Raw genomic sequence first — 24,304 nt, 5'->3', positions numbered from 1 at the left:
TTATTCAGCATCTGGTTTTTAATTATTTACTAAAATACCCTGTCAATTTTTATTTTTTTGTTAATGATTTGTTTCATTTTGGCTATATAGAATGAGCTTTTTAAAGTATGGTTGTTTAGTATATTCCTTTTTGTAACTAGAGTCCTTATTTTAGAAATTTTGTCAATTCCCTCGACAATTACATGGTGTTTTTGACCATGTAATTGTCGAGGGAATTGACAAATATATCCATTCGGAATCGAATAAATTACTATGAAAAGTAATTTTTCTTTCAATTCCCTCGTACGCTGGTGAATGGCATAAATATAGAATACAAGATGAGAAATTAATAGCAGTAATACTGAAAGATAAGTAATGTGAGAAAAAGAAAACTGGAAACTGGAAAAGGAAATGGGAAGATGTATGTAAAAAGGGTAAAGATGCCAAAAGGAGAATATGCGCGGGAGATGAAATGGAAGTGATAATAAAGGTAAGAGTATATGTAAAAATGTGATTATGGAAGAATGTGATAATATGTAGAAGTGATGAACGAGAAAAATAGGAAGGGAAACGATCGGAGAAGAAGGAAATAAATCGGGGTGGGCGAAGCTGGAGAACACACAACACCCGTGTCAATTGTGTCTGTGTGTTTATTATTAGAGAACCCGTTGGGATGTGATATTTTGCTAGACTGCTAAAAAAGAATTATTAGTGAAACCCAGTCAAAAAAAAAAGAAAAAACTCAACCATAGTTGATGAAAACATAAGTACTGTGACAAACATAAGAGAGATACATCTTAATAAACTTGGCTTTTCAAGACTTATTCTCTTAAGTAGGTATATAGAGAAGGCTCTTGACTATATTAGATTTATGTTCGAAGGTGGAAAAACTAGCTCAATTCTTAATAAAGACTTGGTGATGAAATGGCCTCCCTCTGTAAAATTTTACATCTTTTCATTGGAATTTAAATCGCCGCGTAAAGCAAAAGTGAGTGAAAATTTAGAATTTTCACTCGACAACGGGTTCTCTATTTTATTTTTTATTATTATTATTGTATTTAAATATTCCCTTTTTTGGATTGCTTCTTTGTCTTCTTTAGCTGATTACTTTGGTTAATTCACAATGTCCAATGTTTACACACTTGAACCTCAAACAAAGTAAAAAAGAAAGAAAATAAATGTCACACTTGGGAATTAGTATATCGATCTTGATTATTTGTCAATTATGCTATTATTATCATTACAATAATTTAGTGCAAAGGTGATCTTGCACACAACCGCAGGAGATGTTGAAATTGAACTTTGGGGAAAAGAAACGCCTCTGGCTGCCCGTAACTTTCTGCAATTGTGCATGGAAGGGTATTACGACAACACAATATTTCATCGCATCGTCCCACACTTTATTATTCAAGGTGGCGATCCTACCGGAACAGGACATGGTATTATTATTATTATTATTATTATATTAAATATATATATGTATTAGGTTGAGTGTAATAACTGTAACAAACATAAAATCATATAGGTGGTGAATCGATCTATGATGAATCCTTTCCGGATGAGTTTCATTCTCGCCTACGGTTTATTCGCCGTGGTTTGGTTGGCATGGCAAACAATGGCGAGAATGACAATGGTAGTCAGTTCTTTATTACTCTCGATCGTACGGACGAACTCACGAAAAAACATACCCTGTTTGGACGAGTTAAGACCTTTATTGTCCCTAAAGAAACGAATCTATCTGTTGATGATCACTAACATATTTTATGTATGTATGTCTATGTTCTTTATTCTGGATTGTTAGATTGGAGGCGATACAATTTTCAATGTTATGACTATGGCAGAAATGGAAGTAGACGAAAACGAACGACCTTTGTATCCACCCCGAATCAAATCTACAGAGATTGTATTGAATCCGTTTGATGATATTATTCCACGTATATCAGAGCGCGAGAAAATGGTCGCGAAGGCTATTGAAATGCAAAAAGCCGAACATTTGAATGCTGCCAAACGTCGTAAAAAGGAGAAAAAGTAAATCAAAGTAAAAGAAAAGCATAAAAGTAGACCCAAGCAAAAATAGAAGATCAAACGATAAATTAAATGGGATAAACTAATTATATATATATATATATAATTGTGTGTTTATAGGCAATTGAACCTTTTGTCATTTGGAGAAGAGGCTGCTGAATTTGAGCCTCCTGCTGAATTGGCGCCTTCAAAGATGAAGAGCAGCCACGACTTTTTACCTGAAGTCGAAGAAAATACAATTGAAGAAACACCAAAGGAAAACATTGAAAAAGCAGCTGAAAACACAGAGAAAAATGTTGAGGAAAAAATAAAAGACAGACCCGAAAAGGAAGAAAGCAAAAAGTCCAAAAGGAAACATGTTGATAAAAAGACACTTCAAAAGCAACCTGAAACCGAAAGTTATCGATTGGCACACAATGCGACCGAAGAAGTATTTACCGGATTTTCTCAAAGTCAATCTGCTGAGTTTGTAAAACCGGCTGTTGCTTCTGTCACTCCCAGGTAAAGTAGCAATAATAATAATATAAACGCGAAAGAGTTAGTGAATGGATACATTAATATAAAGAAGAATATAAAAGTACAATTGAATTACTAAGTCATGATATTATATATATATGCATGTGTGTGTGTGTGTCTATATAGCTCAAGACAAGCTCAAATTGAAGCATTAAAACAAGATATCCGCCGTATGGATCGTAATGATTTTGGAGAAGAAGACGCGAAAAAAAAGAAAAAGGAAAAGAAAAAGTCTTTACTCGAACTTGAACGTGAAAAATACCTTTCCCGTGGAGCTGCACTCAAAGGTGGCTTAAAAGCTCGCAAGGCAAACAAAAGTGAAGATGATGTAAGAAAGATTCATCAAAACGAAACAAAAAAGAAGAGAATGTATTTATATACTTTTATTCTAATGTTATCTACTGCAACATAGACATTCAAAAAACTCATGGCATTTCAAAAGAGATTATCTAATGTGGATGTATCAAAGGGAGAACAAGAAGAAGGAGAAAAAGAAGAACCACCTTGTAAATTGCATTCTGTGCCTGGATGTGAGTCTTGTAAAAGCATAACTGTTGAAGAACAACCAGAGACAGACGAAGGGTGGATGTCACATCAATTGGTGTTTGGCAAAGACTACAAGGGTAAAGACCTTATGCAACGGAAAGAAACTGTGGATGATTACGTTGTCATTGATCCCCGCGAGCGTGGTGCAAAGGCTAAAGAAGAAGAGTATTTGCGCAAAAAGTCTCAAAAGAGCAATGTTGGAGAAGTGTTTAGAAAGAGAGAAAGGGACGATCATAGCATCCGAGAATATCGTGGTAGTCGAGACGATCGTAGCAGTCGAGATGACTATCGACGTCGAGATGATCGTAATGATCGTAATGATCGTAATGATCGTCGAAGTGATTATGACAGTAGAAAACGCTCTCGGGATGACAGACGGTAATGTATGTACATATGTACATATGTATATATATATATATATGTGTGTGTTTCTTTCTTTCTTTCTTTCTTACTCTTCCTCTTTATCTTCCTTCCTTTTTTTTCATACATCATGGACATTAGTTATGTTTTATGATGATAAAGATGTATAGTTAAGATCAATAAAAATAACAAAAAGAAGACAAAAGATAGAGAAGCTATTTGCAATAATTCATGGCATCATGTAAGATAAGTTGAAAGAGGGGAGTGCGTGAATATATGGATTTGATTGATTGATTGATTGATTGATTGAGTGTGAGTGTATGTATGCGTTTGTGTGATTCTGCGATTCTGTGATTGCGTCTGCATGTGATTTGTGTGATTGTGGGTGCGTTGGTGCGTTTGTTTGTTTGTTTTTTTTTCATTTTTTTTAAAACAAAAACCAAAAAAGGAAGAAAGAGAGAAGTGGTCTAGTCTGTCTTTTCTTTGCCCTTGCCCTTCTCTTCTTCTGATGTTGCCTCGTCTTCTTCTTCCTTGTGCTTTTTTGAAGATACTACCCCATCAGTTTCAAATTTACGCTTCATTTTTCGAACATGCGAAGCAGAAGAGGGTTTTTCTGTGGTCGGTGAAAGTGAAAAGGCCGTGGAAACTTCAGGAACAGCTGCCTCCTCTGTACCAGAAATATTTGTAGTTGTTGTCTTCTTGGCAGCCGCAGGAGTGTTGCTGCTGTTGCTGCTGCTGCTGGAGTTGTTTCTGTTGTCGTTATTATTATTATTATTATTAGTTGCTGTAGTGCCATTTGCTGCGGCAGGAGTATCAGTTGATCGCATCGCATTCCAATTTTGTCGTCTTGGACTGGGGCGCAGATTGAGGAAATTACGTGGACTTTGGGCGTCAATATCAGCATTCCCAAGTACAGACCCAATCAAGTGGTGGATCATGCTCATGCCTTGGACAATTCGTGCAGTACGCAGTGTGCGTTGGTAAATTGTAAATTGTCGTTCGTTTGCCTGTAAATAGCAATAGTAGTAGTAGATGAGATTATTGAATGATCTTGCTAGACTGATCTTTGCTTACTTCTGTATTGTCTTCCTCGCCCTCTTCTTGTAACGCGTCAGCCATACTATTCAGTTGGGGTACGGCGAGTTCCATCAATTCAGCAAGTTCGCGCACCACTACGCCAACTTGTGCTGCTTGACGATTACCACCTGATTGAAGCCTGGATCGAATATGCTGCGTCTGCTCATGAGACGAGTTTGAAATGACTGGGTTTACAGGTACTTCTATTAGTCAGATCCCCCAAAAAGAAAAAGAAGAAGAGAAAAAAAAAGGTCCAAATGTTAATTATTGATTATTATTTGACCAAGTTCAATAAGCTTTTCTGACCTTCTGAGAGAGGTGCTTCGAGCATTTCCCGGACATTTCGGATCGAATTCATGGTTCTCACTAGCCGAACTTCTACCGAAGACTTTAAAAAAAAACCCCCCAACCCATAATACAATTTTTAAATAAATAGGTATACAAATTGTATATATATGTGTGTGTATGTGTGTGTATGTGTGTGCATTTATCCCTAACAACAACTTATAATATAGCATTGACTTACGGGAAAAGGTATTCCTGCTGGGGTTCTGGATTCAAATGCACCGGCAATCGAAGCTGGTGGCAAATCAGATGGATTCTGACCGAGGGAAAAGGCAAATGGCCAGCGATTGAGACTGGATATTCCTGAGCGCGATTCCGCCTTTTAATTATTTGTTAAATCATAGTATATTTACAAACAAAACATTTACACATACACACATACACGCACGCACGTACGCAAGTACGCACGCGAATCTTTAGTCTTTTTTTTTCCTTACCGAAGCTCGATTACCAGCATGATCACCTCCTGTAGTATTTGCTCCTCCCCCAGTTGCAGTATTTGTAGTAGTTGGACGAGATCGACCGGTATATCCGGGCCCTATTCCAGAAATTCCACTCATTACAGAACTAATCAACTACAAGTATATTGAGAATAATAGAATAATAAAAACAGTGAGCAAATAAATAAATTAATAAAAGTATGTAAGTATATATATATGTATGTGTGTGTGTGTGTATGTAGTATAAAAAAAAGTAATAATTCATAAGCAGCGAAAGTCTTACCGAACTAGCTTCGCTCATATCACCCATACTGGTATCTACAGTAATGAGTGTATAGCCTTCCATCATTGGAAATCTACTGGAGAGTGGTGGTAAATTACGTGGAAGTCCTCTACTGAATGCACGTCGAGAACTTTGAGAACGAGGTTCGTCTTGAAAAGTAAAATAAAATTAATAAAGGGGGACATACGCTTTTTTAGCAAAAAAAAAAGAAAGTTGTTTTTGTAGAATATAACAATAACTATAAAATGAAGAAGTATACCATTCATTGGATTCTGAGGTGCATCAACCGGGCGAACTACAAGATGGATGACTTTTCCGTCATCGAGATTGGCTGATTGTAAAGAATTAAATAAATGAATAAAAATAATAAAGTTGAGTAACAAGTAACAAGTAATATAAAGTAATGCTTATATTATATACGCAAACGTACACACACATTTATATATATTCCACATGTAATTTCTACGTATAACATGAGATGTGATGCAGCACAATGTGCTGTATGCATTTATATAAATAAATGCTTTTTATATATATTCTTTTCTTTTAAAGAAGAGAAATAATACCAATAAAAATCATACCATAGTCAGCCAACTGCTTATCGTCCTTGAGGACCTTTCCTTGGAATATGAGTCGTTGTCTTCCGGTGTCTACTGCAAAGACTGTTTCAATCTCACTTTTAAGATGAAGAACCGAAGCATTACGAGGAACAGTAACAGCATGGGTTCTCTGTTCGAGTGACTTGATTTGCAATGCCATTACATTGACTTGGTGATGGGCATCAGGTAAAGTTGAACTCGTACGACTGTTGGATCGTTTTGCATCATTATGTGTTTCGGACATTAAGCTTTGTGAATTGTTTTTGTTGTTGTCGTTTTTATATAAATAAATAAGTAAATGAATATATCTATATCGTATATAATATTATTATTTTATATTCTTCTGCTTCTTGTGTTTGTTTTTTTAAGCTTGTGTGTATCTGAGTGAGTGCACGGCTTACAAATAATAAGAAAGTGAAAGTGAAAATGAAAAGAGATTTGTATGCTGATTGGTATGAATAAAGTAGGTCTACCAAATTAAGCAAGCAAGCAATATAAATATAGAGAAGAAGTGGAAGAGAGTAGTAGAAGTAGAAGAAGAAGAAAAAAGAAGAAAGAGGGGGGGGGGAGAGAGAGAGATTTGGAAAGAGGAGGTTGGATAGATTCAAGAACAGTCACAGACCCTTTTATTTATCTATCTATCTATTTTATTTATTTATATTGGTTTTAATAGTGTGTAGTTTAATGGATATTAGAGAGTATGTGCTTTTGTTTGTATGAAATGAAAAGCATGGTAATTCAGACAAGGGTGGTACAAGCCCTACATTGTGAGCTCATATATATATATACTATTGTGAATTAAATTGAAATTAAATAACAGTCTACCACGAGATGAGAGGCTTTTTATTACTTGGTTTTCTTATTCTGTATTCTCTAGAGCATTTTCTTTGGTAGATAATCACAGATAGAAACAATTGATCACTATAATAAAAATAAAAAGGCCACTTTTGTAGGGGGAGGGGGGTTTGTAGATTTTCCGGGGTTTAAGAGTTGTTTTAAGGTTGAATTTTTTGATATTAGGCAATATCACTAGAGTTTATAATAAACCTTGCCATTTATAATTTCTTCTACAAGCCTATTTTTATAATATATATATACAACCGTTATATACATTTGATTAGCCAATAAGAATGTTAGCTTTTAACCTATTAGTTTTACTTTTCGGCTAATAGAGAAATGATATAAACCTGCACTGTAGAAAAAAATCTACGAGTATTTGAAACAAGCTGCCTTATTTTGGAAAGAAATGGCAGATTTTTGAACACCATCTAGCACTTACCAAGTTTAGAATATCTCTATCCTATTTTGGCTCTAGAGAAATATTTTGAAGATGAAAGTCTCGTCGTCAACCCAGGAAACCATCTTGATTTCCGAATAGAGAGAACTACTTGCTTGATTAAAGAAAAATCAACTAGAGGGTCAAACAAGCCCTATGAACTTTGTACCTTGGATCTGAGCTTATACCAGAAACAGTCATACCTACTGATATTTTTTTTTAATGCGAACTTGTGTTTTATTTCGTAAAGTCTTTTTCTTTCTATTTCTTCTCACTATTACTATTGTTGACAAGTCTTTCAGGCTTTACAAAGTACTAACCAATAACCTATAGCTTTTAGGCGATAACAATATTAAGCAAGAGATCTATAACAAGACCCTATAACACAAAACATTTTATCAAAGCCTTACAAGATAAGCACACATACACATATTCTATAGATAGAATCACTGTAGGAAATGGCAGGATTTATACCTCCGATCTCGTACCGAGTTACGAACTCGTAACTTTTATAGCCAATAGCATGCCTGTTTTAGCCTATTAGTTTTACTTTTTGTCAAATACGATTTATGGGATTTTCTATTATTTTGCATCTAAGCCAATAAAATATTCTAAATATGGCAGATCTTTACCTTTTTAGGTATTTATATTCTCTTTATGATTGGTTCAACAAATGCATGATATTTTATATTGAATTTTTTTGGTTTTTATTGATCAAAATAATACAAGTTAAACATAAAGAAGTATGCGAAGAAGAAGTACTATTTTTTATGATATTTAGTAGCAGCTTAAGCTATACATTTATTAAGTAATATACATATATCTATTTCTATGTAATACTTTCTACATTGTTTTATCTAAAAAAAAAAAGCTATTTTCTAAGTACTATGATATTGATGAAGGCATGTATATTTCTTAATTGATTCTTTTAATCAAAGAGTATAAACCTGCTTTGTGTTAACATTGTTATGCTTGAGTCCTACTTTTGAAAAAACAGAAGACAGATTCCCTGCGATTCTCGAAATCTACCGAGATCTCTAATGAGCATGCGAGCAATCTTGACAACCAAATTGTACTTGATGCAGATATTTTTCTGTCAATTCTTCTCAGATTGCTTTCTTTTGTCAACTTTGCTGATTCGTATTTTATTAATACTAGCCTTCATAACTATTAAGTGTGTTCCTTTTAGAGACTTTTAATAATTTTAGACCTTGTGAAAAAAAAAAGAAATAAAGAGAAATAAGAAAAAGACTTTACAGAATAAAAAAAAATTATTGCATTAAAAAGTGAGGTATTCGGGATTGTTTATGGGTTAGTATCTCAATAATGGGAAAAGTAGATACTGTAGTGTTATTTATTAAAGAGACAAAATAATAAGGAGTTATAAATCACATGACTTACATCAAACCGTTAAAAAGAAAGAGAGATACTCTGCACGTGAGTTATATGGAATCTAATCATCTTTCGATTGCATTCAATATCTTAATTATTGATAAATCTCTATTGTAATGTAAATCATGTCCATATAACAAAATGTCTTTACTATTAAATCACTGTTTGCTTTGAACATCTTTAAATTTTTTTTTCTTATTACTACCAACTATTATTATTATTATACTTATAAATTATATATAAACAAGACATTCTAATGAACTTTTACAGCTATACTTTACTTAATTTAGCTACTATTACTTGAAGATATTCTCTTGAATTTATTCTAATTATCATATTACTTCAGCACGTTGTTGATTTACATATGATTCAAATCTATTTTAAATTATGACAAGTCTGTCATTATTGGTACAATCGTTATTTTGAAAAAGAGTATATATAGGGTCCCTGTAAAGTTCATGTCTTTCAGAAAAATAATAATCTTACATATTTTCTTTACTATTTATCTATCTCCATTTACACTTGAATTTAGCTTAATCACAAAACCAATTACAATTTATCAAACATCAATATGACTCCTGCTGGACCTATTTGTGCTTCATGTAAACAATTGGGTCACAGCAGGGGATCAAATTTTTCTTGCCCTTTGAATCCAAGACACAAAACTCTCTTGATCCCCCAAAAGAGAACCAGTGATAATCTCTCTGCCCAAGAAGAATATCAAGCAGAGAGTATTAGAGATAACATTAAAACAGATTACTTTAATTCATCGGATCGACTTGCATAGTTTCTAACTTATTTGCTTTCATCTGCATTTAAATGTTTATTTAACTGGTGCTTCGAGACCAAGGGTTGAAGCTGTTCAGAATTCTGTGGTACTTACTGTGGCAGAAATCAATGCTCTCTCCCGTGCTGCCCAATATCCTGCAGAGAGTAGTCGAGGTAAATAAATAAAGTGTAATTGATTAATATTCAGCAAAAATTCTAATCATTTTTTCTATTCTATATATTTCTGCATTTAGCTGCTGCTTCGAGACCAAGAGTTGAAGCTGTCCAGAGTCGTGTGGTGCTCACCATAGCAGAAATCATTGCTCTCTCCCGTGCTGCCCAATATCCTGCAGAGAGTAGTCGGGGTAAATAAATATAGCGTAATTGATTAATATTCAGCAAAAATTCTGATCATTTTTCCTACTCTATTTATTTTTCTATTTAGCTGCTGCTTCAAGACCAAGAGTTGAAGCTGTCCGGGATTTTGTTGTACCCACACAACTATTGTCAATTGACCTTTCCTTCACAGAACAATATACTGCAGAGAGCGACAGAGATAATTTTTAAAATTATATATAAATTGCCACAATTATTAATTATTTTTTAATATTTTTATTATAAATCTAACTGCCGCTTTTGAGGCTTTGCAAGTTTCTGATGTTGAGAGAGTCTTGGATTTGACTACCACCACTGCCACTGCCACTGCCACTGTTATTCCCCGCTGTTCCAGCTGTAATGGAATTGGTCACCAACGGAGTAACAGCTTGCAGTGTCCTAACAACCAAAGGAACCGCAATTTTGTCCCCGGCCAGTTAACTACCACTCACAACATGGCCCGGCGTACTACCGCCTCTGCAATGGTACCCGCCTTATATGCAATGACTTTGGCAGATATGTCATCAAGGCTACCATTGTAACTGGATCAAGTGCTGGAAAGGTGGTGCTTATCCCCAGAATCAAGCTGAACCCAACTGGATCGACCATGTCCATTGAGTTCAAGCGATGTCAATTTCCAGTCCGCCTTGCCTTTGCCATGACTATCAACAAGTTCCAAGGCCAGATCCTTGACAAAGTTGGTCTGTACCTTCCCGACCATGTCTTTGGTCATGGGCAGTTGTATGTCGCTCTCTCTCGGGTCCGAACTCCAAACTCAGTAAAAATCATGGTTGATATGGACAGTATTTCTACCGAAGCAACCAGCAATGTCTATATAAACAATGTTGTTTATAATGAAGTGCTTTCTAGAAATTAACTAATCTGTTCCATATCATATGCTTTCTGCCCTATGTCTTTATCCAAATATGCCAATCTTTTTCTATATGTTTTATTTTTATTTTTGTATTTTTTGTATTCACGTTATTTCTGCTTATACCTATCTTTATCTTTATGTTTTTTTTTTCAAATATTTTAATAATTTTTTTTTAAAATTGTCAATACCAATTGTGTATATGACAAAGTATAACAATTTCTTTCCTTTTTGAAAATATCAAAATACAAACCCCCAAAAAAAATATGGCTTCAAGATATATTCCTTACTATTATTTTATTTTTATTGCTACAATAAATCTTTATAATAACAAAATCCAAATAAACTCAGACGAACGGTTTTTTCTTTCTTTTCATAGTATGGTTATTTCTTCTCAATGCAGTCCCGCTGGGGACGCCGGTCTACCTCGTATGGTGTTAAAATCACCGTCCCTGAATTGCTTTCTGCCTGACCCGTAGGAAAGCAATCATACATCGCATTAAAGTCTTATATCTCTGTTCAAAACCCTCTTCCTCTTTTTCCTCTTTCTGTCCCTTTGTATCTGTGTGATTGTCCTGAGTGAAATCAACAGCGTTCTCTTAAATTCTTCTCTAAACTTATCTTCTCGTACCTTGCTGTCTATCTGTCTTGATTGTCCCGAGTAAAATCAGCAGTATTTTTATTTTCTTCTTCTACCTTACCTTCCTGTGCCTTGCTGTTTTACCTGTTTGGATTGTCCCGAGCGAAATCGACAGTGTTCCTATACCTCCTTTCACCTTTTACCTTAACACTTTTATTTCTTTTCCATCCTCAACTGTCCCGAGTGAAGTTGAACATTCAATCGCCTTTCTAAATACTCTGTATCCCTTCCATATTCACCTTTCTCTTTATTATCCTCTTTCCCACCCGAACTCGTACTCCAGAATTACATTTGTAATTCTTCTTCAATATATTTTATTCTTATTTTCTGACCAAGTTACACACACAACAAACTCAACACGCGTCAATTTAAAGGTCTGGGTGCACAGCTTTTATAGTCACTAACATGCCAGATTTTAACCTTTTAGTTTTACTTTTTGACAAATATGATTTATGGGATTTCAGATTATTTTGCATCTAATCCAATCAAATATTTTAAATATGGTATATCTATTCTTCTTATAAATAGTCCAACAAATGCATGATGTTTTATATTGGAATTTTATGGTTTCTATTGATCAAAATAATAGAAGAAGTACTGATTTATATGATATTTAGTAACAGTCTAAGCTATAGATTAGCTATATAACATGCATATACATATTATCTATTGCTACCTGCTACTTGCTACCTTTTTTATATCTAATATATATATATATAATTCTCTAAATACTATACTATTGATTTTTATTTTATCATAAAGTATAAGCCTGTTTTGTGTTGACATTGCTATGCCTGATTCCTACTTTTGAAAAGCCAAAAGATAGATTCCATGTGATTCTTTAAATACATTATTCCTAATAAGCATACGAGTAACCTTGACAACCAAACTATACATCATCCAAATACTTCTTTTTCTGTCAATTCTGCTCAAATTACTCTTGATTGTCAATTCCACTGACTCATATTTCATCAATACTAGTTTTGCAACCTTTAGGCAGTCCAACGTACAATATTCCTCTAAAATGACTTTCTGGACTAAAAGCAAAACAATCATATTTGAATATCAGCCTCAGGATACTAAAATGAGTTTAGAGCATCCTGAACTTAGTAAGCGCGTGTCGTACTTTAAAAGTTACAAGTCTTCAAAATTATTGTACTTTTTTTCTATAATGTAGGTTCAATTGCGCTTATAGATTTATCATTAAAATAAGATTAAGCATCTTAATAGGTACAATATATATGCGAATGATAAGATTCAGATGACGTTTACAAATTCATGACGCAATCTAATATCGATTATTCATAATGTAGGGTACTAACAAGATTGTACCTGTTTTTCGTACCATCAAATATCACAATACGATATATCTACAAATTAATACAGTAATATTATATATATATATATATGCGTGTGTGTGTGTGTGTGAGTTTTAATTAATGCTGTGTATGAAAAGACAATTTTCTGTCAAATAATGAAAAATGAGGTGGAGATGGGTCTGTGTGATTGGTAGTGTTGCTAGACCAAGGTCGCCATCCTGGGGTCAGGTGAGGTGGTCTGCCAATGGGAGTAGTTCGATATGAGAGCGGATCAGAACCTATAAGGGTGTCTTCAAAGAGCTTGTAGTCACGACTGGGGCCTGGACGAGCAGCAATATTGATCTCAAGTCCAGTGGAAAAGGGAGAGTACCAGTTTTGGCGCTGGATTGGTTGATGGGTGGGTGGGATAATGGCTGGTTGTAAAGGTGGTTGTGGTTGCGGTTGTCGTGGTTGCAGTTTCTGCAGTTGTCGTGGTTTAAGTAAAGGAAGAGGAGTATCAGGTAATGTTGTCATTGGAAGAGTTTCTGTCAAGTCTAAGGTCGAGGTCGAGGTCGAGGGTGATGAGGGTGATGAGGGTGACGAGTATGGGTTGGTGTGAATCGATGGCATTAAAGGTTCGCAGTTCAAAGTATGCTTTGAGTATTTTGACTTGTTCCGAGGTGTCTTGCGTTGATGTGTCACGGCTTGTGGTTCCTTGAGTGGTTTGTGCTCGGGTTGGGGTTTAATAACGGTAGTGTTTATGGCGGCCATAGGTTGTGGTACGGCATCTGGTGTTTGTAATGGTGTCTTTGTTTCTTTTGACTTTAATGTTGATGATAATAAGATTGATGATGGTGATGATGATGATGATGATAATGATGATGATATTGATATTGATAAAGATGTTGATTGTGGTTGTTGTATGGTTTGTAGTGATGATGATGTATTTCGAGTGTCGATTTGTTTATCTGGGTTTTGATTGTGGTGGTTGTTGTGATGTGTAGGTTTCTTCTTCTTCTTCTTCTTCTTTTCTGAGACTATCTCTTTCTTCTCTGGTTCGATCAAAGAATCGACTGCAGACGAAGTTGATGTTGATGGTGTTATAGGTGGAGTTGGATCCAGACGGGTTGACATGCGTTGGATTCGAGGCATTTCAAACCGACAGGGCATGGTGTCTGTAGAAGGATTCCAATAATTCTTTTCGTACGAACCATCAATTGCTGAACGCATCTGTCAAAAACAAAAAAAAAAAACAGAAAAAAAGTAAGATTTTTTTTAGAGAGAGAAAAAAAAACAAAGAAATGTATGTATGTATTTAACTTACTTTCACAAGCCATCGACTACCACACAAAAGAACAGTGAGGCCAAGACATGACCAGACAAGAGGTCTAGCAAGAGAACTATAGAAAGCCGGGGTTGCGCAGTCAGGTGGATTAATATGAGGAGGATCCAAAAGAGGAGAGTGGGCCTTGACTAAGGTTGAGATGGCCAGTAGAATTGCTACACTGATCAATAAGCTTTGACCAATGATGCTAGTAAGTCTACCCATCTATATCTATATTTTTGTGTGTGGTGTGTGCGTGTTTAGTGCTTATATAAACATAAGTATAAAAAGTAAATAGCAAATAGTAAAAGAAGTCCAAGAAAGGAAGAAGAAGAAGAAAAATAAATAAAAAAAAGAGAGAGAAAGAGAGAGTCAAATTTTATAGTCAAAAAATAAATAAATAAATTATAACAAGGACAGAAAAAAAAAAGAAAAAAAATTCAAGATCAATTAATTTTTTTTTTTTTTTACTATATTTTTTTGGGGAGGCATTTGAATAGAATTTTTATTTTTTTTATATATATAAAATAAAAAGACTGCCTTTTTATCAAATTGTTTCAATCTCCGGTTTTATTTTTTTTATTTTGTATTGGTAGAATCCATTAACCAAGTTATATATATAAAATAAAATAAAATAAAATAAACTTAATTTATATATCTTCTTAATCAATCAATTATCAAAATTGCTCCTCTTGACAGAAACAAATTTAGGAATCTTTAAGATTTGATCAAGTTTTTAGTGCATTTGGATAATAGGTGACTTGTAAGAGTATTCTGCTGCTGATTTATATTAATCCTTTAAATAGATAAAATGCATCAAAAATTGAGTTCAATTTTTTTATAGATATATTTTCTGTTATGATTTTTGGTATTATATTGTCATTTTTAAAAAAGGTCTGCAAAAGGGTCTTTTGGTTGGTTTGTTTGTTGTTGTTGCTGAGGTTGGGTAGACGCAGATCCAAATAAATCATTAGAAAAGCTGGTAGCTTGAGAACCACTCGAAGGTGCAGGAGAATTGAAAAGATCCATCATATCCAACATATTGCTGCTATTCTGTTCAACAGGTGGTCGCGACCCTCCACTGTTCCCAATCGACAACAAATCATTCAATGATCCTAATTGATTACGAGGACTTTCGTTAACAATAGGCGAGCCAGCGGCGTTACTGGGCTCATCCCAATCAAGATCCAACAAATTGCCAATGTCGTTGTTCTTAATAGCAGCTTGAATATTAGGAGGAGGAGCTGTAACATCGTCTTCATCACCAGGACTACCAAAAAAATATTTAAATATCAATTCTAATTTGTTCTGAACACAAAATAGAAAAAATCATTTGACATTTGTAAAGCTTACTCTGCCTGGGCACGGTTCACATTATCAGCACCGTATTTCTTGCCAGCAATGAATGTCTCTGGTGGCTTATGGTACACTGACGAAAGTGTACCGATGTGATACAAAAGATCGTCTAAAAGAGCCGGAGACAAGCCTGAATTTTCACCTGCGATAGGTGGTTTTTCTGACAAGACCACGGCCTAAAAATAAATATAAATAAACGTTTTTGTTTTGTTCAGACATTAGGAAATCTCTCTCTCTTTCTCTCTCTATCTCTTTTACCTTTGCAGCCTGAGGGTCTGTAGATAACAAGCGCCAGTACACATATGCTCTGTCACGAATATCTGCATTATCACATTCTGTTGTCGCAGTCTGAAGAACACGTTGGACAAGATCCTGGTTTTCAGAAGGCTTTTTCAAGAAGAGCTTGACGGTGGCTGTCAATAACTGAAGCTGAACCTATGATGTCTTTACTGTTAGAAAATATAGCCTTTCTCTCTTTATCATCATGTTGTTACCTGCGCATTCTCTTCCTTGAAGTTCTCCAAAAAGGTATTTATCAAATCATCGGCATTATCGATCCTTTCGGCATACTCTCCGATAATCCATGTCAATGATGCCTTTGCTTCCGGTTCATCAAGAGCATCCAGATTCTCGCACAAAGTAGGAATAATGCCTTCATAACGGTGAGGATATTTGCGGAAAATATCCTACAGATTTTTTATAAAGAAAAACACAATATCAACATTACTTAGCCTTGTACGCTAAATACATAACTACACATATGGGTCTATATATTGCTATATATTCTTGCCTTGATTACAACAATGGCCTCTTGCACAACATAGCTCACGCCAGTGTTGATCAGATCTAAAAGTACGTTAATGCAACGCTCTGCAGCCTCTTCAATTTTGATAGCACAACGACCAATAGCACTGATTGATCGTCTCACGAAATCAACATCAACTTCATTGGCATACCTACACATAAATGACACTCTTAGTAAAGCACTCTTATATTTTCTCAAACAACAACCTTTGTCATCTATCTCTCTTTTCTCCCTCTTATCTGATAACCGTAAATTCAATCGAGACACTTACTCTTTCAATTCACTTAAAAGTTGATCCACATTGCGATCGTTGCACAGGCGAATCAAGATTTCTAATTTCTCGAGCTTGACATAAGGTGGATCATTGTACTTGCAAAAAAAGACCCGCATTTCGTTGCTCAGAACCTCAGGGCGTCTTTGTAAAATAAGATTGATATTACGCAGTGCAATGTACTGAACCTCGGGTGGGCTTGACAACAAGGTTACTACATATATATTTTATTAGTATTATTATTAGAAAAATCATAATGTTAAGAGACAAGTGTATTATATATATATATTACCAAGAGGAGGTGCCATCTTTCTGCAGAATCCCTTTATAAGGACATCGTCTTTGACATGGCGCATATTAATCATCAGAACCTGAATAAGACCGAAAAATACATATCAATATTTTCCTTTTTTTTTACTTTTATATCTTACATATTATAGATTAATATGTCATATATATTTATTGATTTACCTTGATGGCAGCCAAAACAACTGCTCCGTTGGCATGTTGCAGGCGAGGAAGAACACGTTCGCAGATACCTTCTGCCTCTTTACCTCCAGATACCTTGTAGTCAGCCAAAGCTGTTAAGATAGCAATCTGGCCCCACCTTTTTTTTTAAAAATATATATATATATATACGTGTGTGTGTGTGCGGTGAGAACTCCTGATAGCTTAATAGTAGTTAATATTGTGGAAATACTTACTCAGTGCACTCGTTTAGTGCATGTAGCAACTTGTTTAGGGTCGTACTGTTGATAATAAACACTTCGCTTTCGGGAGATGCTTCCTGGATATCTGACAATGCTACCACGGCATTGGCTACTACCATAGGATTTATGTCCGAAACAAGCTCTTTGACCATGTTAACAAAATCTTGCTCGATTGTCAGTTCTGGATTGAGTTCATACACCTTTGCCACACACACTGCGGCTGTTTTACGAACATAGGGGTTTTCATCCTATATTTATTTATTTATTTATTTATTTATTTAAAGCACCTCTGTCTTTACATCCACATCCACGCAATGCAATAATGTAACAAATCATCTGTTCTTTATATATATTAATCTCTCATAAGTATACCTTTAAACATTTGCGCAAAGGCTCCGTAAGATAATCAATGATTTTATCCACTCGCAAGCATCCCATGGTACGAATAGCAAGAGCTCTAATAAGAGGATTCGGATCATCTGTGTCCTGTTTTTTTAAAAAAAAAATAAAGGCAATAAGTTAGATGATTAGTTTGTATTGATATTTGATCTTTATAAACAAAACAAAAACAAAATAAAAACTCACTTTGACAAATGTATTCACGGCAAGAATTACGAGTTCTGGTTGAGTCTTTGCATAGTTCATCAGATAAAGGTAGACCAGTTTCTTCAACTCGAGATCCTCTGTCTGCATGTTCTTGAGAACATCCGGAAACAGGCCGCTGACGTCCTTGCCAACTGTCATGTTTGCAATGACCTTTTTCACAGCATCTTTTCTTATATGGCGATACTCACTATTGAGCTCCGATTTTAGTTCGTAGTTTTCACCTATGTTGATGGAATGATAATAATAAAAAAGAAAAAAGGCGTTTAATGACCTAGATGATGTGTTTCGTACACAATATATATATATAAAAGCAAGTGATGGGGTGGGTGTGTATATTTCTGGTCCTGCTTGCCTTTCTTGGTGGTAGTAAAGAATCTTGGTCGACTCATTCAAATGGTGTGCTGTAGGATATAAACAAGGTGTAGCTTTTTGTTTTTGTTTTTGTTTTTTTTCTGTTTTAATTGTTTTAATACGGATGAGGTTTCTACTGATTTTATTTTTATTTTTATTTTAAATTTAATTTAATTTAATTTAATTTAATTTAATTTAATTTATATAATAAAATAAAATGCACCAAGGAATATTACTTGAAAGCGAAAAGTTGAGGAGAGAACTTTGGACGTCTCTCTCTCTCTCTCTCTCTCTCTCTTTCTACTTTTGTGGGACGATAAAGACCAAGATGAACAAGAGGGTAAGCGCCATTTCAATGGTTCAACGTCACAAGCGCGTGAATATGAATTTGGAAAGCAAGATTTTGGCATGAACCCAAAGATGACAATCTATAAAGGCATAACACAAAATGTATATTTGTATAAAAGATTTATATTAGAGTAAGTTATTGGCGTATATATACTTCTTCTTCTTTTGCTTGAAAGGTACTTTATGTATATATGTATAAGAATAAATGTAATTAAAGGGTTTCATCGTAAAATCAAAAAGAGACTAGGGAGACAGGAAATAAAAATGTGGTGTATTAAATAGAGCGATGAGACTGTGCCGCATAACTATTTATTCTTGCTGACATTGCTTCCATATCTTTCTTGTACTTCTCCACTGTTTGCCGAGGGCTATCCTTATTTATAATCGATTGGTTTATACCCTCCGTCAAACGTTGTAAATCTTTCTGTACACGCTCAATAAAACAATGTGTGTTTGCCTTGAGCCGCAATCGTGAAGCCTGGATTTCACGTACTTGCTGGGACCGCCTGACAATATCGGTCCGGATCTGCTTCTCTAGACGCTTTGCCCACTGTTCGCTCTGTATCGTGACACGATAGATATGCTGCTGTACAAGCTCAAGGTCACGGTCCAAGCTGCCTGCCTCACGTTCAAACCGATTCTCTAGACTGCTGACCGATTCTCGAAACACGTTCTGCTGACGCTCGACCAACGCTTTCTCGGCCACAGTTGTGTTCCGATCATTTTCAAGCACCAGTTCTCGCTTCCGTAGATCCTCAAGCTGTTTGCGGGACATCATGGCCTCGGTCTTGAGGTGCTTGACTCGAGCCTCCAGATCGGTTGACGACGTCTTGGTGGTCGCCACCACCGCCTGTTTTGAGGTTAGAATTTGCATCATGTCTTGGATATTCACTCTGTAATCTTGATTGGTTTCGAGATAATGATGTGACTGAGACTCGTACATTCGTTTCGCTTGCCTTGCAGCGTCCAACTAAGGTTAAAGAAAATATATTTTAGAGAAAATATAACAACAACAACAAATATTGTCTAGTAGTGGATTTTTTTTTACTTGTGTTTGAGCAGTAGCCAATTCATTTTGAAGGTTGTCCAAAGTGGTCTGGAGCTGGCCAATTACTTTTGCCGAGCGAGAACTAGATACAGACGGCTGGGGGTGTATAACTGGTGCTGGTATCATGCTACCCAATAGTATATTGCTGTGGTTCATCGATTCTTGGACATGTAGCATTTGGAAATGATGTATACTATTAGATAAAAGTAGATGAAGTAAATGAAGTAGATGAAGAGGAAGCAAAGAAATAACAGCAAGTAGTATAACTAAATAAAATAGGGGAAATGGGGGTAAGGAATAGGGGATCAAGTTAAGGATGGAAGTGCAATAAAGATATACAAAAATACAAGGGTTCGAAGGATATAAGAAGTTTGGTCAATGCTTAATGGGAGTGGGGGGAGTGTGTAAAAGTTTCTTTGGACTTGCTGTGGTCTCAGAGCCACTTTTTGATTTTTGTTTCTTAAACCACGAGTATAGTTGCATCAAGGGGTATCAAGATAAAGAAGTTTACCCCTCCTCCTTTCTCGACTGGACTTAACTGGACTAAACTCCCTTTATTATGTTGATAAAAGTCTCTAGGTACATACATACAGTTGGTTCTTGTAATTGAATCAAATAGAGTTTTTCTTTACTTAACACAGCCCTTTATTTTTTAAGCAACATAAATAGTCTTGTACTCAATGGAAATCAACCAAAGAAACAAAGAAGGTATTGAAGGCTATCAAGACCAGTATATGAGTATTCTACAAATTTCTCATTTTTCTCTTCAAAAACATACTCTTTACTCCCAAAAAGAAAAAGCATCTCAGACTCGATTTTACATGGGGTTCTTTTTGGTTGTTGGAAATAGCCATACTAGAAACAATAGGTCCATAACATTTATATAGCCATATAGTATGTTCCTTTAAATAATAACAATAATGTCTTGGCATCTGTTGATTTTCAAGACCAAAGATTTTTGTCGATTTTTAAAGATATAGATAAAAGAATTAGAAGAATACAGAGACAAACCCTACATATCTTTCTTTTGTTCATTCTGGGTTCATATTACAGTGAAACACACTATACACGGCCCACAATTCGAAAATTTAAGGCGCACAATTGGGTTCTCTGATAGAGAACCCGTTGGGATGTGATATTTTCAAAGACTGCTAAAAAAATAATAATTATTAGTGAAACCCAGTCAAAAATAAGAAAAAACTCAACCACATAATGAAAACCTAAGTACTGTGACAAACATAAGAGAGATACATCTTAATAAGCTTGGCTTTTCAAGACTTGTTTTCTTAAGTATATATATAGAGACGACTCTTGACTATAATATGTTTATGTTTGAAGGTGAAAAAAACAGGCTCAATTTTTAATAAAGTCTTGGTGATAAAATGGCTTCCCTCAGTAAAACTTTACATCTTTTCATTGGAAATTAAATCGCCGGGTAAAATCAAAGTGAGTGAAAATTTAGAATTTTCACTCAGCAACGGGTTCTCTATTGTTTACTTAATTACAAGTAAAGTTTTATACAAGCAAATTATTTTTGTGAAATTCATTCAAATGTTCTTTTTTTTTAGAAGACAATGGTTTATTATTAGCCCATACACAGCCACGCATCATAATGACCGGCGATGCTGGGGATATCTTAAAGGCCTCAAAGCATATGAAATAAAAAAAATAATAGAAGAGGAGATTATAAGAATGTTAAGTGAGCTGGGCTTGATCAAAGCAAGTGTAAAGGAGAGTATAGGTATTGTTAATGACATTAAAAGTGATGAAAGGTACACTATCAAAAATGAAGCCCCAATTCATTCATATGTTAATAAAGTCAGTCACAAGGTATTACATTAAGTCACATGCTATACACTGAAACTAAGGTTTTTGGTTCTATAGCTTCTTGTTGCCCCTAACATTTTGAAAAAAAGTCTTTTTATTTCTTAGGTGTCCTATATATGAAGGGAACTTGATGTACTCATTGTATTATTTTCTACAAGAAAAAAATAATCAAGTGCTTGGCATTTGTTTTTGTTTTTCTAAAAAAGAAATTAAAATCTTAAAAGTGTGCATTATTTTCTCGGATTGTGCGCCTTACAAAAGTGTTTTGCTATATTTATATACTAAGAAAGTATTTTTTTTTTTTTGTAAAAAAAAAAAAATCAGCTCCAGCTCTATAGCTCTATAGCTCTATAGCTCTATAGCTCTATAGCTCTATAGCTCTATAGCTTCAGCTCTAAGCACGCTTCCAAGCCTAAAACCCTCTCAACATCACATTAATTTTTTTTCTTACTTTTATTTATTTGTGCTTTAGATTGAGTATTTCTTCTTCTTCTTCTTCTTCTTCTTCTTCTTCTTAGCTGTGTTTTATACTATTATCATTTATTAATTTTACTTAAATCCAGCTGTCATTCATATAATATTACCATCCAGCCTTATACACACACACACACACACTACATTATATACATACATCTTTCTTTGACTTTAACAATTTTCATGACTGCCCATCGTTATGCTTCTAGAGCTCCGTTTGAGAACATTCCCGCTCAACCTCAACAAGTAGAACACAGCTTACGTACAATGAGTGCTCGAAATTGCTCTGTTGACAGTAATCTCTCAGACCTCAGTGAAAACAGCTCTAATGTAGTGATTAATCAACGCTGGATCCCACTTGGAAAGATTGGAGAAGGATCTTTTGGTGAAGTGTTTGAAGGTAAACCTTTGTTGAATTATTTATTTATTTTTTGGTTCAATCTTCTTTTGTGATTGTTATTATGTAATTCAAGCATGCTCAAACACACACACGCATATATATAATATTTGTAGTTGAGGAAATATCGACCAAAAAGCACTTTGCTATTAAAAGAGAACGAGCAAATATGCGACACCCCCAGTTGGAAAACGAAGCCAAGGTTTACAAACTGCTTGAAGGGGGCCGTAAGTTTCATTTGGTTTGGAGTGATTAAGATTCTATTGAACCTCCAAAACCAAGTCATTTCTTAAACTTATCCGTTTTTTTATTATTATTGTATACTATTAGCCGGAATCCCACGCTGCTACTGGTATGGACGTCACGAAGACTTCAATTGCATAGTTATGGACCTACTAGGCCCTAGTTTAAATCAGCTACGAAAGACTGTCCACAAAATTCCTTTGGATGTTGTGATTGATTTAAGTAGCCAAATGGTAATTATTGTTATTAATTTTTTATTAAATGGATATTGTTCTAAAACTTTATATAAAGGTATCCATTCTAGAACACGTGCATCAAAAAGGTCTTGTCTTTAGGGATATCAAACCTGACAACTTTTTATTCTCGGCTGCCAATGAACTTCCTGAACCAGAAATGTATGAAGTGCGTGACCCGGCTGGCGGACCTCCTCATTATGAATACACCACCTTGACATGCCGTGATGTACTGAAAAAATGGGGAGAACCGTATCCTCGGCTCTATATTGTTGACTTTGGCCTGGCAGTTGACTGGGCTAATCCTGAACCTAAAGTGTCCCATTCAGACAAAAAGCGGGACCAAAGAAACAAGGTTGGTACGGCTCGGTATGCTTCTATCAACGTTCACCGTGGCAAAGTACATTCTCGACGAGACGACCTGGAAGGCATTGGCTACATGGTACTCGAACTTCTCCTTGGATCCTTACCTTGGACTGGTATCCAGGCACGAAGCTCCAAGAATGGCTGGGACAAGATGCGTCAGATGAAGGAAGATACATTTATGAGTGATCTGTGTGCCGGAATGCCGGTTGGAATTCTGGAGTTTGTGGAATACACTCGAAAGCTGCGACCAACCGATGAGCCAGATTATAATTTGTGTCGGCAGATGCTGTTTGGGTGTGTGGGGAATGGCAGATTAGCACATCCGGTTCGATCACCCTTTGGAGGACAGAGTAGTAGGAAGGTTTGGAAAGATGTTGAAGATCATACACAGCAAAGAGGTGGATCAAGAGTTGAGGAGGGGTCAGCAAAACATGCTCAGGATAGAAATACGTCAAGATTTTCGATGTATACGGTGGCAAAAGCATTGCCGAATACTGGAGCAAGTCCGATGTGGAGGCAGGAGAGTAACAAAGGGGGTAAAGGAGTACAAGAGTCTTCGGTTTCGTCAACATCTATACATCGAATGATTTCAAAGATACCCAAGGGCGAAAAGCTGATTGGCTGGAATACACACAAACATGATGAAGTACCTTGGGAGCCCAAAGTTGACTGGAATACGAACAATAATCCTACAATACAGACACTGCCTGAGCCTGTTTGGGATAAAAACCCGACCCAGGAAGCATGGGGAGCACCAGAATCTACCTGGTCTCCTCCAGAGGATGATTCATGGGCCAAGAAGAATGGTGTTCCATGGTAATATTATTATTATTTTCATACGCTTTACAGGTACACAATATACATCCGTGTATAATGTGTAGTGCGTATTTAAGGTATCATAAATGAACACAGCATTGAAAGCTGTCACTTTAGATACACAGCCTAGTATTTCTTTTTACTACTATGATTTTCATTTCATTTATTCATTTGTTCTTTTGTTCATTTGTTCTTTCGTTTGCCTGTTTGCCTGTTTGCCTATTTGCTTATTGTATTTGCTTATTGCTATTGTTATTGTTATTAATATTATCATTAAACCAAAAGAAGAAGAAGAAAAGGGAAGGACAAGTAAATATGAACGCATCTTGAAGTTTGGCA

At 35.4% G+C, this 24,304-nt stretch overlaps 7 protein-coding genes across 7 annotated transcripts; 3 read left to right on the top strand and 4 right to left on the bottom strand.

The window, feature by feature from the left end:
• Positions 1-1,102: 1,102 nt before the first annotated feature.
• On the top strand, positions 1,103-2,509 carry PHYBLDRAFT_114253 (hypothetical protein; the record flags this gene model as incomplete). Its single annotated transcript, XM_018428380.1, has 5 exons — positions 1,103-1,137; positions 1,234-1,418; positions 1,505-1,680; positions 1,781-2,007; positions 2,125-2,509. The coding sequence occupies 5 exons, from the start codon at positions 1,103-1,105 to the stop codon at positions 2,507-2,509; spliced, it is 1,008 nt and encodes a 335-aa protein (XP_018289609.1).
• Positions 2,510-3,555: 1,046 nt separating this feature from the next.
• On the bottom strand, positions 3,556-6,670 carry PHYBLDRAFT_187590 (hypothetical protein). Its single transcript, XM_018439399.1, has 9 exons — positions 6,153-6,670; positions 5,831-5,902; positions 5,572-5,720; positions 5,286-5,423; positions 5,030-5,167; positions 4,810-4,891; positions 4,501-4,706; positions 4,304-4,433; positions 3,556-4,093 (listed from the first exon to the last, which is right to left on the bottom strand). The coding sequence occupies exons 1-9, from the start codon at positions 6,412-6,414 to the stop codon at positions 3,894-3,896; spliced, it is 1,377 nt and encodes a 458-aa protein (XP_018289608.1). The 5' UTR covers positions 6,415-6,670; the 3' UTR covers positions 3,556-3,893.
• A 2,739-nt stretch (positions 6,671-9,409) lies between these two features.
• PHYBLDRAFT_147308 (hypothetical protein) lies at positions 9,410-11,324 on the top strand (the record flags this gene model as incomplete). The annotated part of the gene is made up of 7 exons (XM_018431839.1): positions 9,410-9,569; positions 9,730-9,780; positions 9,861-9,971; positions 10,052-10,095; positions 10,248-10,466; positions 10,511-10,810; positions 11,232-11,324. The coding sequence occupies 7 exons, from the start codon at positions 9,410-9,412 to the stop codon at positions 11,322-11,324; spliced, it is 978 nt and encodes a 325-aa protein (XP_018289607.1).
• Positions 11,296-12,548, bottom strand: PHYBLDRAFT_70100 (hypothetical protein; the record flags this gene model as incomplete). The annotated part of the gene is made up of 4 exons (XM_018442212.1): positions 11,296-11,427; positions 11,484-11,499; positions 11,636-11,710; positions 12,298-12,548. The coding sequence occupies 4 exons, from the start codon at positions 12,546-12,548 to the stop codon at positions 11,296-11,298; spliced, it is 474 nt and encodes a 157-aa protein (XP_018289606.1).
• A 380-nt stretch (positions 12,549-12,928) lies between these two features.
• Positions 12,929-14,339, bottom strand: PHYBLDRAFT_70101 (hypothetical protein; the record flags this gene model as incomplete). The annotated part of the gene is made up of 2 exons (XM_018442213.1): positions 12,929-14,020; positions 14,115-14,339. The coding sequence occupies 2 exons, from the start codon at positions 14,337-14,339 to the stop codon at positions 12,929-12,931; spliced, it is 1,317 nt and encodes a 438-aa protein (XP_018289605.1).
• Positions 14,340-14,885: 546 nt separating this feature from the next.
• PHYBLDRAFT_134596 (hypothetical protein) lies at positions 14,886-18,476 on the bottom strand. The gene is made up of 13 exons (XM_018429657.1): positions 18,450-18,476; positions 18,215-18,314; positions 17,842-18,083; positions 17,629-17,742; positions 17,251-17,504; positions 17,018-17,153; positions 16,839-16,917; positions 16,547-16,760; positions 16,270-16,426; positions 15,965-16,156; positions 15,729-15,905; positions 15,468-15,646; positions 14,886-15,384 (listed from the first exon to the last, which is right to left on the bottom strand). The coding sequence occupies exons 2-13, from the start codon at positions 18,249-18,251 to the stop codon at positions 15,000-15,002; spliced, it is 2,166 nt and encodes a 721-aa protein (XP_018289604.1). The 5' UTR covers positions 18,252-18,314; positions 18,450-18,476; the 3' UTR covers positions 14,886-14,999.
• A 3,388-nt stretch (positions 18,477-21,864) lies between these two features.
• On the top strand, positions 21,865-23,438 carry PHYBLDRAFT_125824 (Serine/Threonine kinase CK1; the record flags this gene model as incomplete). Its single annotated transcript, XM_018429058.1, has 5 exons — positions 21,865-22,310; positions 22,424-22,534; positions 22,638-22,783; positions 22,842-22,956; positions 23,032-23,438. Coding segments are annotated over exons 1-5 (996 nt in total), but the record flags the coding sequence as incomplete, so codon positions are not given.
• Between the last annotated feature and the right edge of the window lie 866 nt (positions 23,439-24,304).

Source organism: Phycomyces blakesleeanus (assembly GCF_001638985.1).
Source record: "Phycomyces blakesleeanus NRRL 1555(-) unplaced genomic scaffold PHYBLscaffold_15, whole genome shotgun sequence".
Classification (NCBI taxonomy): Eukaryota; Fungi; Mucoromycota; class Mucoromycetes; order Mucorales; family Phycomycetaceae; genus Phycomyces; species Phycomyces blakesleeanus.
Note: the sequence above shows the minus strand (reverse complement) of the source record. Positions and strands in the feature narration are given on the sequence as shown.